This window comes from Tamandua tetradactyla, chromosome 1, assembly GCF_023851605.1.
Source record: "Tamandua tetradactyla isolate mTamTet1 chromosome 1, mTamTet1.pri, whole genome shotgun sequence".
NCBI classification, from domain to species: Eukaryota; Metazoa; Chordata; class Mammalia; order Pilosa; family Myrmecophagidae; genus Tamandua; species Tamandua tetradactyla.
Window position 1 is genome coordinate 7,202,503 of NC_135327.1, and position 16,540 is coordinate 7,219,042.

The window sequence follows — 16,540 nt, forward strand, 5'->3', positions numbered from 1 at the left end:
ATCAGGAAAGCTTCTCTGAGAAAGCTGGGACAGTCATTCATTCATTCAGATATATACTGAGTGTCTTCTCTGGGCCAAGCATGCTACTATGTGCCAGGCAGTGAGCAATATAGATAAAAGTTCCCGCCCTCATGAGTCTCACATTCAAGTTGGCAAGATCAACAATAAACAAAAAGCAAATATGTAATATGTCTGCTATTAAAAGAGCTATGGAAAGAAAGAAATCAATGTAAGAAGTGTAGAAAGTGAACAGAGGTATCACTTTAGGTAAAGGAATTAGGGAGTGCTTTACTGAAGAGGCAGTACTTGAGCAGAGATGGACTAATGAGAGTAAGTCACACTAATATCTGCAGAAAGACTATTCAGGGGCAAACACTTCTGTTCTTTGTGCAGTGAAAACACAGTACGGTTTAACCAGTATGAAGGAGGGAGGAGAAAAGTAGAAGATGAAGTAAAAGAGATAGCCAGAGCCAGATCAAGTGTGGGCCATGGTAAAGTTTAAAAAAAAATAACTAGAAGTTAGCTAGATTTATCAATTAACTATCACCGTATAACCAACCACTCCAAAGCCCCATAGTTTAAAACAGTAATCATTTCCCTGTTTTGGGTTATTACAAATAAAACTGTTAATGATCATTTTTGTTCAGGCCTTTGAATGGATGTACATATCTATAATTCATTTCTTTGGGGATAAATACACAAGAGTGGAGTGGCTGAATCATATCGAAGATACATGTTTAAGGTTTTAAGAAACTTTTCCAATGTACCATTTTACTTTTCTTCCAGCAATGTAAGAGAGCTCTGGTTGCTCTCTTCCTTACCTACACTTGGCGTGACCAGTCTGTAATTTTAGCCATTCCAGTAGTTGTGTAGCGGTATCTCTCTGTTTTAATTTGCATTTCCCTAATGATGCTGAGCAGCTTAACTGCTTATTTTGCCACCTGTACATATTCTTTTTTGAAATATCTTTTCCGGTCTTTTGCCCTTTTTAAAAATTGGGTTGTTTGTTTCCTTACTGAGTTTTGAGAGATTTTTAAATATCCTGAATAGAAGTCTTTTATCGAATATATGATTTACAAGTATCTTTTGTGGCTTGTCTTTTCATTCTGTTAACAGTGTCATTCAGAGAGCAAAGTTCTAATTTTTATGAAGTCCAGTTTACCTTTTGTTTTTCCTTTACGGATCACACTTTTGATGTCATATCTAAGAAATCTTGGGGAGAAGGCTGTGCTTCCCAAGTTTCCATGGCAGCTGACATCTGGCTGGTTTCAGCCAATTCAAGGCACCAGTGGGAGACTAAAGAGTGGGATTAAGAGAAACCAGGGTCTTTCTCTGCCACCTTTACCTCTGACCTGGTATCCAGCAGTGGCTGTGTCTTCATCTCCTGCTGGACAGGTCCGACTCGGTTCCAGCTTCCACTGTACTGCAGCCCTCGGGCTCTGCTAATAGCCCCCCACCCCCACCCCCATTTTACCTTCAAGTTCTAGGAAGTGTAGTGGCTTCGTGCCATTGCTATCCTCTGCTGGGCAGCCTCACTGCTCCCTGCTGGCGGCTTGGCTTTTCCATCACATGTGAAACCAATTCCCTGCATTAAGTTCTGTGTCTCAGGGTGGGCCACAGTGGCTCAGTGGCAGAGCTCTCGCCTGCCATGCCAGAGACCCGGGTTTGATTCCTGGTGCCTGCCCATGCATTAAAAAAATAATAAAAACATGTTTTAAAAATTCTCCATGTTTTCCGATACTCAAGAATGTGTTTTCAGATTGGACCCTGATTAATATACCAGCATTAAAAATTATCCAGAACTGTAAATTGAGGAATTATAATGCTCTTTACGCTTCTGTCTCCAAGGCTGTCTGTTTTTGGCCTCAGGGTTTGGAATCAGCATTTAAAGTTATTGGCTGAGCCCAGCTGAATCAGATGAAATGTAAGACCTGTCCAGATCCTGGCACATCTTTACTTGCCAGTGTTTGCCCATGCTATAAACCAAGAAAGGCAGAGATACTATTTAAACAAACTATCAGTTAACCCTGGGAAGACATGTTCAAGAAAAAAAATTAATATTTGTCCAATAGTAATATCTGTGCATTTAATTCCATTAAAGAAACTGCAGCTGTAAAATATATTCCTTTCCCAATAGAACTGGATACAAACTAAATGTGGACTTAATGAGAGAGTTAACTTTGAAAGAGATAAAATCTTAAATAGGTCAAAAGGTCTCCTGCTTGTAATATAATTATGTTAAAACACTGAATGAAGCTGCATATGAGAATGATAGAGGAAGGAGGGCTGGGGACATAAATGAAATCAGAAAGAAAGATAGATGTTAAAGATTGAGATGGTATAATCTAGGAATGCCTAGAGTGTATAACAATAGTGAAATGTACAATGTACAAATTTTTAAAATGTTTTTACATGAGGAAGAATAAAGGAATGTCATTATTGCAGGGTGCTGAAAATAGATGATAATTAATACTTTAAAATGTCACCTTATGTGTGAGGCTAAAGCAAAAAATGTTTACTTGTTTCAAAATCTATATTTTGGCTAGAGTATTTCCTAATATAATTCATGTAGATAGTTTGATTGAATGTCATAAGTACTTGGAATCTCAGGTAGGACATGAGATTTTGTTGGTTTGTCCAGAGTGATGCCCCGATGAATCCCAGAGTGATTTGATCAGTGAGTGGAAAAGTATTTGGAAGCCCCCTTCAGGGAGTGGTGAGAGCGGGGAGAAATTCAACTTCCCCAAGTTGAATTCTTGATATTCTCACAAGCAGTGTGGACAACCAAAGCTACAGGCTGAGCCCCCAGTCTTGGGGTTTGTTCATATGAAACTTAACCCCACAAAGGATAGGTCAAGTCTACTTAAAATTTAGGCCTAAGAGTCACCCCAAGAGAGCCTCTTTTGTTGCTCAGATGTGGCCTCTCCCTCCAGGCAACATGATGAGCAGTCTCACCACCCTCCCCCTCTCTGCGTGGGACATGACTCCCAGGGGTGTGGACCTTCCTGGCAATGCGGGACAGAGATCCTAGAATGAGCTGAGACTCAGCATCAAGGGATTTTTTTTTTTGAGAGAACCTCGACCAAAACGGGAAGAGTGAAATGAGACTAAGTGTCAATGGCTGAGAGATTTCAGAGTCGGGAGGTTATCCTGGAGGTTATTCTTACTCATTAAGTAGATACCACCTTGTTCAAGATGTAGTGGAGAGGCTGGAGGGAACTGCCTGAAAATGTAGAGCTGTGCTCCAGTAACCATGTTTCTTGATGATGATTGAACAGTGATATAGCTTTTACAATGTGACTCTGTGAATGTGAAAACCTTGTCTGATGCTCCTTTTATCTACCGTATCAACAAAAGAGTAGAACATATGGAATAAAAATAAATAATAGGGGGAACAAACATTAAAATAAATTTAGTTTGAAACAGCCAAAATGTCCATCAACAGAAGAATGGCTAAATAAACTGTGGTATATACGTACGATGGAATATTATGCAGCTTTAAGACAAGATAAACTTATGAGGCATGTAATAACATGGATGGACCTAGAGAATATTATGCTGAGTGAGTCCAGCCAAAAACTAAAGGACAAATACTGTATGGTCCCACTGATATGAACGGACATTCGAGAATAAACTTGAAATATGTCATTGGTAACAGAGTCCAGCAGGAGTTAGAAACAGGGTAAGATAATGGGTAATTGGAGCGGAAGGGATACAGACTGTGCAACAGGACTAGATACAAAAACTCAAAAATGGACAGCACAATAATACCTAATTGTAAAGTAATCATGTTAAAACACTGAATGAAGCTGCATCTGAGGTATAGGGTTTTTTTTGTTGTTGTTTTTTACTATCATTACTACTTTTATTTCTTTTCTCTATATTAACATTTTATATCTTTTTCTGTTGTGTTGCTAGTTCCTCTAAACCGATGCAAATGTACTAAGAAACGATGATCATGCATCTATGTGATGATGTTAAGAATTACTGAGTCCATATGTAGAACGGTATGATTTCTAAATGTGTTAATTTCTTTTTTTATTTTTATTTTTTTTTCTTTTTTCTTTCTTTCCATTAATAAAAAAAGAAAAAAAGAAAAAAAAAGAAAAAAAAAGAAATAACGAAGACCCCCAAAGTCTCTCAAGGACTGCCAACCTCACTCTCTGATATATCTGCCCCTTCCCGTTTGCCCCCCGCCCCCAAGGCATGTTCTGGATCTCAGCTGGAGGTGGCCTTTGGTCAGGAACTGTATGCTCCTCTAGCCATTATTCTGACCTCTTCTCAGAATAAATACCTTAAGGAGAAAGGAGGCTGGGGTTGGTAATGACAGAGCATTGTTATCTGGAAGATCTTTCTACCCATTAAGCAGATGTTGTGCTGCCCTATCACATCTCATCCAACACAGCCAACCTCACAGGAAGGCAGCCTGGCCTGGAGGCAGAATCACTGGACAAGGCATTTGGAGGTCTAGCTCCCTCTGTCACTGACCTTGGTTCTCTTTACCCTAATCTTCTTCAGTGGAATTTGAGGGAAAAGGCAGATGAGAGGCGCTATACTTTAATGACTTAATACCAGGGGATGACAAGGCAACTTGGTTTTTACAACAGCGTTCAGGGGACAGGAGAAAGGGGGTAAGGGATGATCAAGAAGCCAAGGCGGGGAGCAGGAAGATGGAATATAAGGCAGGTAGAACAATAAAGAGGTGGTGGTATAGTGCTCCTTATCCTTAGGTCCAGAGTTAGGCTGGGAGACAGGCAGAAAGTGGCATGAGGAAGGAGGCCAGGCAGAAATGGCATGGCCCCCATCGTACCTCTGCAGCCTTCCCACTACCGCGTTCAGTGCCAACCAGCAATCCCTTGCCACTCCCCACATGACTCTACACCCCCACCCCAAAGCTCCCTTTCTGGCCCCTAGATTATAAGACCATGGCTATGACATAATCAAGGTATCATTTATTGAGCACCTACTATATGGCAGGTCTCATGTTGAGAACTTTATATACATTATCTCATTGAATCCTGAGGATTCAGTTCTACAAGGGAGGTACAGTTAGTATCTCCATCTTATGGGCAAGGAGATTGAGGTTATAAGGTCACACAGCTGATAAATGGCAGAGATCAGTGACTAGTGTGGCACATTATCACTATGTTCTGCTGCCTTCCATGACAACATTCCTTGTTGCCTTGACTTGGGAAGGGCCCAGGAAAGGTTGGCCAGTTCAGGAACCACTTGCTGGAAGGTGGACACACCTTGGGCACCATGGTCCCTACCCATGTAACCTAAGTTCCTCTAGATTAAGTTCAAGTGTTGATTTAAACTCATCAAGAGGTCTCTGGCCTCTTCTGACTCCTCTCAAAGCTTCCAGTGGGCACTAGACAAACTCAGATCTGTCAGACTGCCCCTGTGAATGGCATCTAGCCTCCACTCAGACCAGCCCCATCCTGGTGGACAGAGCCACCACTGGGATCAGGCTGGAGTAAAAGGAAAGCACACTGCATTGGGTCAGAGGGAAGAGTGTCACGTCAGCATACCTGCGTGCCATGGGCTGCGCAGGTACAGAAGCTGCAGCACTTTGCTTCAGCCAGACACAACCTCTCATCCCAAGACCATTTCGGGTCAGAGTTAGAATAGGGGATTGGGTACAGGGTTGACGCCTGGCTCTGCTCTCTGCCAGAGACAGCTTATTTTTGCTTCAGTCAACCGTTGCATAAAACTGCAGTCATAGTACCCACCTCCCTATATTTCTTGTGAAGGTTAAATAAGATAAGGTATGCAAAACACTTAGCATAAGGCCAGGCATGGACTAATAACTGTGACTTAAATGCACTGCCTTATTTATTCTTCAGATAATTACAAGAAACTGAAGCAGAAGAAGGTCAAGCCACTTCTCCAAAATCACTTGCAAGAAGGGAGTGAATTCAAGGTCCCCACCCAGATGGTCTGCCCCACTATCCTTGCCCTGGACCCGTGCCATGCCTCCCCAGTAAATGCAGTTGTTACTATTGCTATTTGTTGTTGTTGTCATCATCATGGTGATAGGTTCCCTCTTTGTTGGCTGCACTGGAAACCAATGATGGAGCATGAACATAAGTTCTCTGCAGGATGGCTGGAGAGGGGTGAGTGATTTCAGTAACAATTTTCTATCTGCTGCTGGCAAATTCCAAGCTTTAGGTGAAGGGAAGTTAGACTGAGTGACTAAAACCAATCATTGTGAGTCAGTCTTAGCCTCTTTGAGGCTACCCTCCATCAATGTTACCAAGAAGGGCAGGTCTGCCCTTCTGTGTTTGGAATTATGAACTGGAAAGGAAAAATAAACTCACTATAGGAAACTACAAGATAGATAACCAAACAAATGGAGGGAAAGAGGTCCCAGGTGGCCTGGTCGGCTCAGGGTACTAACTTGTAACAGAAGTCTGCATTGTGCTTGTAGAAGCGACAGAGGTTCCCATCATCGGGGGGCGTGGCACAGAAGAAGATAGATGGGGACAGATTGTATCGGCCAATCTTGCAGAACTCATCAGTTTCTCTGGGGGCACCAGGTTCAATGGCAACACGATCACCTGGAGTGGAAAACAAAGATGGTTCAATGTCTAAGAGTGGAAGCAATGTCTGTCCGAAGTGTTCTTTGTTTTTCAACCTTTGAAAACAAGAGTAGAAGCAGAGATGCTGCGAAGGGATGAATGTTATCAGTAAGTGCCAGGTGGGAGAATCTAAACTAATGAGCCACTCCTCCTCCTCTTTGGGGACCCAGAGTGCCCTAAGCAAGCCTGGCCCATTTATCCTTCCCAGGGAAACACATGATATAATACAGGATCACACTCTGGAAGCAAACTATCAGCTCGCTTCTCCCAAGGCTGGCTTGGCCTGCCCTCTAACCAGTTTGTGCCACAAGCCAACCTGTCCCTCTAGTTCCACAGCCACCTCTCAGCCTGGGAAACACAGAACCATCACTAAGCCAAGCCAAGTTCAGTTCCCATCTCAGATTGCTCAAAGAGGTAGCTAGACACTTAATTTGCAGACATTTTTCTTCACCTGCTCTGAAATTATGGGGCAAGGACTTCACAGAGGCAAGAGCTATAATTATAGTATGGCTGACGTTTGGTCTGGTCGTTTAGACAAAGACAAGGATAACTGCTTCCTGGTTAGCAGAACCGCTAAACCACCAACCTCCTGGGGCCTCAGACTGTTACAGTGGAGACTAATAGTCAAGACCTGTGAACAGCCAGCTCTATCATACTTCTACACAATGTCCACTACTTCTGTTTAGAAACCCAGGCTTGGAATTGCTCTCTGGTTGTTGCTTAGTTTTTGTTTTTCCCTATTTTTTTAATATTAAAATTTTCAAACATAAAAAAAATAAAATAAAATAAAATAAATTTAGTTTGAAATGCTAGTGGTAAATGAAAGCGAGGGGTAAGGGGTATGGTATGTATAACTTTTTTTTCTCTATTATTGTTTTATTTTTCTGTTTTTATTTCTTTTTCTAAATCGATGCAAATGTTCTAAGAAATGATGAATATGCAACTATGTGATATATTAAGAATTACTGATTATATATGTAGAATGGAATGATAATGTTTTGTTTGTTGTTAATTTTTTTTTAATTATTTAATAAAAAAAAAAAGGTCTCCTGCTGCCAGAAAGTGGAAACAACCCAAATTTTTACTGGGCAAAGGTGGTGGATTCTTTTGCCTGATGCATTCAAATGGCCAATACCTGAGACAGCAAGATTTCAAAGACAGAAGAAATGATCACTAGGAGCATAGCCGGAGATCAGATGGCCTGATGGTCCAAAATCCATCTCCCTGAACTGCAGTAATTCTGATAGTTTTTTAGAATTAAAAGATGGGTAGATTTTAGGATAATGAGCATGGTGGCCCCAGATGATGTAATTAGATGCAATGAGCATGCGCAGATTGATTACATGCTTAGTCACAGAATGCATGTAAGAAAATGGTAGCCTTAATACGCTGATGGGCATGATTTTTAGTATTATAATGAGGTCTAGGTGACTTATAGGTTAAAGTCTAAGCTACTGTGCATGTCAGCCAGGCCCACTTTGGTTACATACAGTCTCAGTTATCAAGATAACTTTGGATTTGGGTGGGTTCATTCTAGGCTGACCCAAGACCCTTCATTAATAAGCATTAAGGGCTGTCTCGCGAGATTACAAGACTCTAAAGTTGAAAAACTGGATAAATGGGTACAGATGACGATTAGTCACAAGGTCTTTACAATGACAGGGGCAGAAGATAAGGCTATAGGATCGTTATCAGAGATCAAGGCAGCTAGATTACAATTCAGAGATTTCAGGTATTTCCCTCTGTCTACTCCAGTATATCAGGAAGCAAAAAGGAATATATTTCCCTCTGCCTACTCCAGTATATCAGGAAGCAAAAAGGAATATCCATTTAATGACTTAGTAATCAAAATCATCCCTTAAATCCTAATTTCTTGGTTATAAAATGTCCATCAAGTGATGGATAAACAAAATGTGGTATAGCCATACAATGGAATATTTAGAGCAATAAGAAATGAAACACTAATAAATACTATCATATGGATGAACCTTGAAACATTCTAAGTGAAAAAGCTAGATACTCACAAAGACTAGATATCGTATGGTTCTATTTATATGAAATGTCCAGAATAGGCAAATCTGTAGAGATAGAAAGTAGATTAGTGGTTCCCTAAGGCTGGGAGAGTTGGATGGATTGGGGGTGACAGCTAAGAAGTATGGGGCTTCTTTTGGGGTGATGAAAATGTTCTAAAATTGATGGTGAAGATGCTTGCCCGATTCTGTGACTACACTAAAAACCCTGAGTTTTATACGAGTAGAACATATGGAATAAAAATAAATAATAGGGGGAACAAATGTTAAAATAAATTTAGTTTGAAATGCTAGTGATCATTGAAAGGGAGGGGTAAGGGGTATGGTATGTATAAACTTTTTTTCTGTTGTCTTTTTTCTTTTTCTGAATTGATGCAAATGTTCTAAGAAATGATCATGATGATGAATATGCAACTATGTGATGATGTAAATTACTGATTATATAATGTAGAATGGAATGATCATGAGTTAAGAATGTGTGTTTGTTAAAATTTTTTTTTAATTAAAAAATTAATAAAAAAAATTTAGTGGCATAAAACAACAACAACCTTATTTTTTTTTCTCCCATAAATGTATAGTTGGGGCATGACTCAACAGGGAGGGCTTCTCTGAGCTCCATGTGTCCTTAGGGTCACTCAGCTGAGAGGCCAGGGCACAGGAGTTCACGAATCCTCACTCTCAGGGCTGACAAGCTGGTACTGACATTTGCTGGGGCTGAGGGCTGGAAGCCATTCAGCTTTTCTGAGCTTCTTCACAGAATAAAGGCTAGGTTCTAAAGTGTTTTGCTGAGGGGGAGCCAGAAGGAAGCTGTATTGGCCTTTTACGTACTTCTGCTGAAGGGGCCACAAAGGCCCACCCAGTTTTAGAAAGAGGGTGAATAGACTCCACCTCTTGACGGGGCAGCAGCAAGGTTCTGGAAGAGCCTGTGGGACCCAAAATGTTGTAGCCATTTTTGGAAAATACCGTTTGCTACAGGTGTACTCGTCTGATATTTCAGTTAGAATTTACTCAGCTGCAAGCAAGTGAAAACATCTAAATGATGACTGAAAGCATTAATAACATTTATTAATAAGTCCATAAGTCTGCAGTTCCAGGGTTGATTCAGTGACTTATCGATGTCATACCATCTTTCCCCTCCCATCCTACTCAGTATGTAGGTTTTCGGACTTGTGCTTACTGTCTCATAGTTTCAAATTGGCTACCTTACCTCCAGTGGTCATTTCCCTAACCCACCACTACCCAAAGCAGAAGGAGGGCAAAAAAAGGCTATTTTCTTGTACCTCTCTCTTGTCAGGGATGAAAAAACTTTTCCAGTAAGACCCCACAAGTTTCCTCTTCTCTCATTAGGTCACCTGCCCACACTGGGACCAATCACTGACAAAAGAGACGGATTAGGGCAGGCCTCTGTGGCTCAGCAGGCAGAATTCTCACCTGCCATGCCTGAGACCCGGGTTCAATTCCCAGTGCCTGCCCATGCAAAAAAAAAAAAAAAAAAAAAAAGAGAGAGAGAGAGATTATTGTGATTGATTTAAAGCAATCATTCTTTTCCCGGGGAGTGGGAAAATCCCATGTGAAATTCAGGCATCTGGAAGCAAAGATGAAGTTTATTTAGAGAACCAAGAGTGTGTACTGTTAGACCTGGTGAACAGGACTTGTTTCCCCCATGATGTGACCTGCCTCTGGCAGCTACTTCAAACATCTCTCCCACCCTCGCCTCACCTTTTCACGCTCTAGCAACTGCCCTTTTATAATAACCTCCATTACTCAACCTCCACCCTCTGGCAGAGACAATTACAATGCTGCATGGTTCAGGCAGTGCTTAAAATTTTAACTTTACCAATAAAGCACTGACAACTCCTAACTTAACCCCCTAATTCTGAAAGCTAGTCAATAAAAACTTACCTAACCCTTGTCCCCAGCGGCCTTCCCCCCCCAACATCAAACCATAAAAACCCTATCCCCTGCCACCTCTGCACGGCCATTTCCCTCATGAAATGCTGCCTAGGTGGCTCTGTTTCTCCCTGAAATAAAGCCTTTGCCTGAACTCCTTGTTCCATCTCGTTCCTGGTGAGTTTGCCTTTCAAGTGCCTCACCTGGTTTCCCCACAACTCTCATCCAGAGGTGGAGACTTTACGGCATTTTTCTACATGCAATGTGTGAAATAGTGTTTTAGTTTCCTAGCTGCTAGAAACAGCTAGGAACACACCAGAGACAGACTGGCTTTCAATAAAAGGGGATTTATTTAGTTGATGTATAGTTCTTCAGAGGAAAGGCAGCTAACGCTTATCTGAGGTTCTTTCTTACATGGGAAGGCATGGGGTGATCTCTGCTGGCCTTCTCTCCAGGCCTCTGGGTCCCAACAACTTTCCCCGGGGTGATACCTTTCTGAATCTCCAAAGGCCTGGGCTGAGCTGCGAGTGCTGAGATGAGGTATGCTGAGCTGCTTGGGCTGTGCTATGTTGAGCTCTCTCATTTACGCACCAGCCAATTAAATCAAACATCATTCATTGCAGCAGGCAGGCCTCTTAGCTGACTGCAGATGTAATCGGTGACAGATGAGGTTCACACGCCATTGGCTCATGTCCGCAGCAACAGAACTAGGCATCTTCACTTAGCCAAGTTGACACCTGAATCTAACTATCACAAATAGTATGTAGTCAACACAGGATTATATAAACCTAGGGACAGGCTCATTAATTTCCTAATTAACAGATAATTATAATTATAGATGCAAATAATGCTAGCTTGTTGTAAAAACACCTGGCCCCAAGCTACCGGAGACCATATAAGCCAAGGAGGATAGCCTGGGGGGTTCCGACTTCTTAATTAAACTCTGTCAATCATCCACTACATTGTGGTTCTTCCATAACTTAACAGTGGTTGCTGTTGATTTTCCTTAGAGGTTGGTGGTTTCCCGGCCTTACAGGTTCTGCACAGGACTGAAGATTCAGACGGAAGAGCCACCCAATTCTTAAAGTTTTTAATTGTGAATTCTGGAGTGCCTAGACCAAGTCTTCAGGTTCATAAACCTAGGGAAATGCTCATTAGCTTCTTAAGGTTCATAAACCTTAAGAAGTGCATTCTGGGGGCCATACTCTATTAGTTGGTAACCAAAGATGAAGAAGACTATTTCCTGCCTTTAAATACCTCACAGTCTTTGCCAAAAACCGTAAACTGACAATCAAACAATAAGCACTAAATTAGGGATAAACCCTGGAAACAGTATGAGCAGAGGCAGGACTGGGGGGGATGGATCAGAAAGGCTTTCAGAGATGATGTATGACTTTATTATAGGTTGATTCAAGATAAGACAGAAGAAAGTGTTTGGAAAGGACAGTGTTCCAGAACAGGAGCGCATAAGCAAAAGTTAGAAGATAAGAAAAACAGCTTAAAGTGCAGATGGCAACAGGTGGTTGAAAAAATTTTTCAGTTGTATTAATTGGGACATGGACAGTGAAATCAGATGAGGCTGGAAATAAGCTGAAGTCACCAAAGAGCTCCACCAATCAATGCATTTACTTAATAGCTCTAGGGCGCTAGGGTCCCGGTACTTTTCAGCCTCAGAGCCCTTGCTCTTGCGCCTCCCTCAGTTTGGAACAGCATTCCCTAGATTTCCCTAGTTATCTCCTCAGTTATCATGCCCTCAACTCAGAGGCTCTGTCCTCATCGAAAACAGTCCCCACGTGATCACTTTCCATTGCATTCCCCTGTTTTGATTTCCTTGTAGTACCAATCACGTTACGAAATTATGGTTCACATTTGCTCATAAGTCAGCTGCCTGTTAGGCCGCTCTAGGACGTATATCTCACAGGAGCGGGGACCCGGCCCTATCTCTGCTTCATCCACGGCGTCTGGCGCCCGACAGAAGCCCAGCCCAGCGACGGACGGTTGCGCGCCTAGAAACCTCAGGTGCCGGACTGAGCACGCGCAGAGAGGCGGGCGCTAAGCGCAGCTGATCCGTGCAGGCCCCGCCCCGTCCCGCTCTGCCCCGCCCCGTCGCGGCCGGTCTGGGGACCCAAGAGCTCCCCGCCGGCGCCTTAACCCCGACGCGGTTCTTTCCGACTCGTGGAGGGGCTGAGGCGCTCCCCGTCGGTCGGCCCGGCTCCGGGATGGCGCCCAAACCTCCAGACTCTGTGGAGGGGCTCCGCGTCGCCGGCAACCAGAGCTTCCGCAACGGCCAGTACGCCGAGGCCTCGGCGCTCTATGGCCGCGCACTGCGGACGCTGCGGGCGCGAGGTACGACCCCGGCCCGGCGGACCTCGGCCTGGGCCTCCGGGTTTCTCCCCCGGGCCTCCTCACGCCTTCCCCAACCCACCCAGACCCCGCTTTCCCTTCTTTGTCTCTCTGGGCCTTCCTTTGACGGTTGCCCACCGTCCCCCAAGGCCTCCCCTCTCCCCCCTCCCCGCCCACACCCACCCTGGCATCCTACGAGAAACTTCCTTGGCCTCCTTCCTTCTCCGCTTTCTTAACTACCCTGTTGTCCCCCATCCTAAATTATTCAGGCTTCTCATTCTGATCCCTGAACATAAGGCCCAGCTTTCCTTCCCTCAGCCATTCATTTCTTCAATTAAATTAATATTTTCTGACCGGTTGCTGTTTATTGAATGTATAGCAACTGAGAAGGAGCGTACGTTCTTTTATCGTGCCAGCCTCACTTGATAAAGTCACTGGGAAGTCTGAGGAATTGGTGTTTCTGCCTTTTTCTTTCATTTCACCTTAGCTGTAGAGGACATTCTGGAAAAGCCTGTGCTTCCTCATGGGTTTAATCTGGGTTCCGAGAACAGCTGACCTGGCGTCTAGATTTCGCCAGGAATCAGAGTTTGGTTCTGTATTTGCTACTGATTTTCTAGGTAATATGTGGGCAAGTCCCTTAATTTTTCTCTCATCAATTTTCCCGATCTGGAAGTGAGATCTGGGAGTAGTAACCTAACACGCTTAACCTTTCCAGCAAGTCTCTGACGAGGAGATACCTTCATTGGGTAGGTGAGCACACAGTTGCAGGGGTTGAGTGACTTGTCCAAGATCCCAGGCTGGGTTGAAGGTTCTGATGTCATTCTCACCGCACCTGGCTGCTGTTTCTGAGCAGCCATGCGCTGTTGACTCAAAATGAATTACAGGTTTTGAGTGCTTTTACTTGATCCTTGAGGGAAAGGATGTATTTACTTTTATCTGTATTTTAACATCTCAGTCAGGGCCTAGCAAAATAAGGGAAGAAAAAGTTATTAATTTTTTTATGTTTGTTATTGTTGATACTGAAAGATATCTCAGCATACTAACATGATAGTGAAAAACAGTGTGTTGCAGAAGGATAAGCAATGTGCCACTTGGGAAATACTATAAAAGATTTAAATGATACTGTATCTCAGCTGTGAATACATATATAGTAAAAGTATGCAAACATGCTTGAGAAAATTATACACCACCTTCAGTATTTGCTGGCCTTTGGGGATCAGGGAGGGAACAAAGGGAAAAGGATAGGGATAAGAGGAGCTTTAGCCATATCAAAATTTTTTAAATTGGAAGCAGATAGGATAATGTGTGCTAAGTATAGTGGCAGACACTGAGTATCTATTTCCTGTGTGTTCCAAAATTGTAAACAGGGCCTAGAAAGGTATATAGATTATCATCAGGCCTGTATGGGTGTGTGATGGAAAACAAAATGTAAAATGCTTTGCAGATCTACAGTAGAGTGTGGGAGTCAGTCGGTGGAGCCTGGCCTTTGAGTTCTGTCATGTGGTTGACTTGAGCTTCTGATCTTCCCAAGGTTAAGGACTGCCTTTGGAGATACAGATACCTTCTAATAACTCTTCTCTGCACTGGGTGTCCTGAGTCCTTTCCCTGATTAAGTTCTCTCTAGTCCTGCGAGACCTGGCGCAGATATCACGGCTAAATCCTCTCTCACTTGGCCAGAGAGTTAGTCTTTTTCATGTCCACACAAAACTTGGTCAGTTTATTTATTATAGCATTTATTACCGTATTCTATTCTACATTACTTTTTTCTTTATTGAGCTTATGTGCTTTTTGCAATAACATTAAAACTCACAAAATAGTACAGCAAGGATTTCTTCGAGGCGGAAGTCAGCTATTTCATTTTTTCCTTTGCCTGGGACCAGGTTCAGTGCTGGCATGAATCAATGAGAAGATGCTTAATACCCTATGAATGGCAGAAAGCCTGGTGTCCTCATTCTCATGTAAGAACAAGCATGCCAGCCCATTAGGCCAACAGGCCTGCTCGAGTTACAGTCAGATTTTTGTTGCCTTTCATCGGAGCCCAGAGAGCTTAGGGTGAATTGCACCTTGGTGTCCCGAGTATCCATTTCCCAACCTGATACTCTTCCTGCTCTTTCTGCCTCCCCCTCGGCAGGTTCTTCAGACCCGGAAGAAGAAAGCGTTCTCTACTCCAACCGGGCGGCATGCCACTTGAAGGATGGAAACTGCACAGACTGCATCAAAGATTGTACTTCGTAAGCAGTCATGGGTAACTTTGAAAACGCTTGAGGGCCTAAGAGTAGGAGGCTGGGCTTATCCAGCCTTTTTCTTCTTCGTACTGATCCTCCCAGTTATGACTGTGAAAGATAGTAGCTTGGCCCATGTCACTGAGAATGGTAGGCGCCACTTGGCCTTGTAGGTCCTGATTTGTGTTTTTGAGTCTTGGCTTTGCTACTGAAAAAGGAATAGGGTGGACAGTTAGAGATAGGCCTTCAAATCTTTGTAAGATTTGGAATCTGAGCATGAGGTAGAATTGTAAACCAGTCTAATATTACCTTCTCTCGTCATCACTAGACTAGCACATATATCTGAAAGTGTTCTTAAATCTGATAGCCTGTGACATCACCTTGGATTCATGCGCTGGTGATAGATGAGAGAGAAAGAGGGAGGTGAGCATGCTCATGGATTCTTTGCTAGGTTGGCTTGTACCAGGCCCTGTGTTAGGTTTGTGAATGCTCAGAACAACTCTGGGGTCTAGAGTGGGTCCCATGGTAGAACTGGGGAGCCTAGTACTGGGGCAATACATTCCTCTTGGGTCACATGGTTGTGGAGAGGTGGAATTCAAACATCACTCATTCAGACTCCAAAGTTTGTTATTCCCACCAGGCACTACTCTAGAAACATGTAGAATAGTATGAAAGCCATGAAGTACTTGTTCTTAAATTTGGGGAAGGATTGAGACTGTGAAAGTAGATACACATGAACATAAATTTCAAAATAATGGTTCTCTGCTGTCTGCCTACACCCTACCCCCACCCCCTTCAATCTAATTACCTGTTCTAAGCTTTGGCACTTTTAACAGGGTCTCTCAGCCAGAAATAACCTCCTATGTATACTGACTGCCCCACATGACCCTGACTGGAAGGAACTGTGCGGGAGTTGGGGTGGCTTTGAAGCTGGATAATATTTTTGCTTCTTCCTTTAGAGCACTGGACTTGGTTCCCTTTGGTATTAAGCCCCTGCTGCGGCGCGCAGCTGCCTATGAGGCTCTGGAGAAGTATCCACTGGCCTATGTCGACTATATGACTGTGCTGCAGATTGATTATAGTGTGACATCAGCTCTGGAAGGCATTAACAGGTGAGCCCCAATCACTGCCAGCAGTCTCCATAGAGACCTCCTCCATTGGTTTTGGGCCATCCCTTGGGTTGTATTCTGCAGGATGTCTTTAGGGTAGGTTCAGAAATCTCCTGATGAGTATGTGGGGGAAAGTATAGAACGAGAATCTGCCTTCATGTTTGGCAGGTATTTAACACGTCAGTATTACTGAATTGTGGTTTTGGTTTTTTGTTTGTTTTTTGCCTAGAGGCTTAAGTTAATTCACACAGTAATACTTATTGAGATAGTTTAAAATATTATGCCAGGTTCAATGGGTGATCTCAAAATAAAAAGGGATATGGACCCCTTGTTTACAAAGCTAATTAGTGAGGAGAGCCTCACTT

General features: G+C 43.1%; 1 protein-coding gene across 1 annotated transcript in view; it reads left to right on the top strand.

Annotated features, from left to right (window-relative positions):
- Nucleotides 1-12,573: 12,573 nt before the first annotated feature.
- TOMM34 (translocase of outer mitochondrial membrane 34) overlaps nt 12,574-16,540 on the top strand; it is a 30,882-nt gene continuing 26,915 nt past the window's right edge. The window contains exons 1-3 of the mRNA XM_077168039.1: nt 12,574-12,847; nt 14,976-15,075; nt 16,026-16,178. Of these exons, the coding sequence (XP_077024154.1) occupies nt 12,721-12,847; nt 14,976-15,075; nt 16,026-16,178 (380 nt within the window). The 5' untranslated portion in view covers nt 12,574-12,720. The remainder of the gene's footprint in view (nt 12,848-14,975; nt 15,076-16,025; nt 16,179-16,540) is intronic.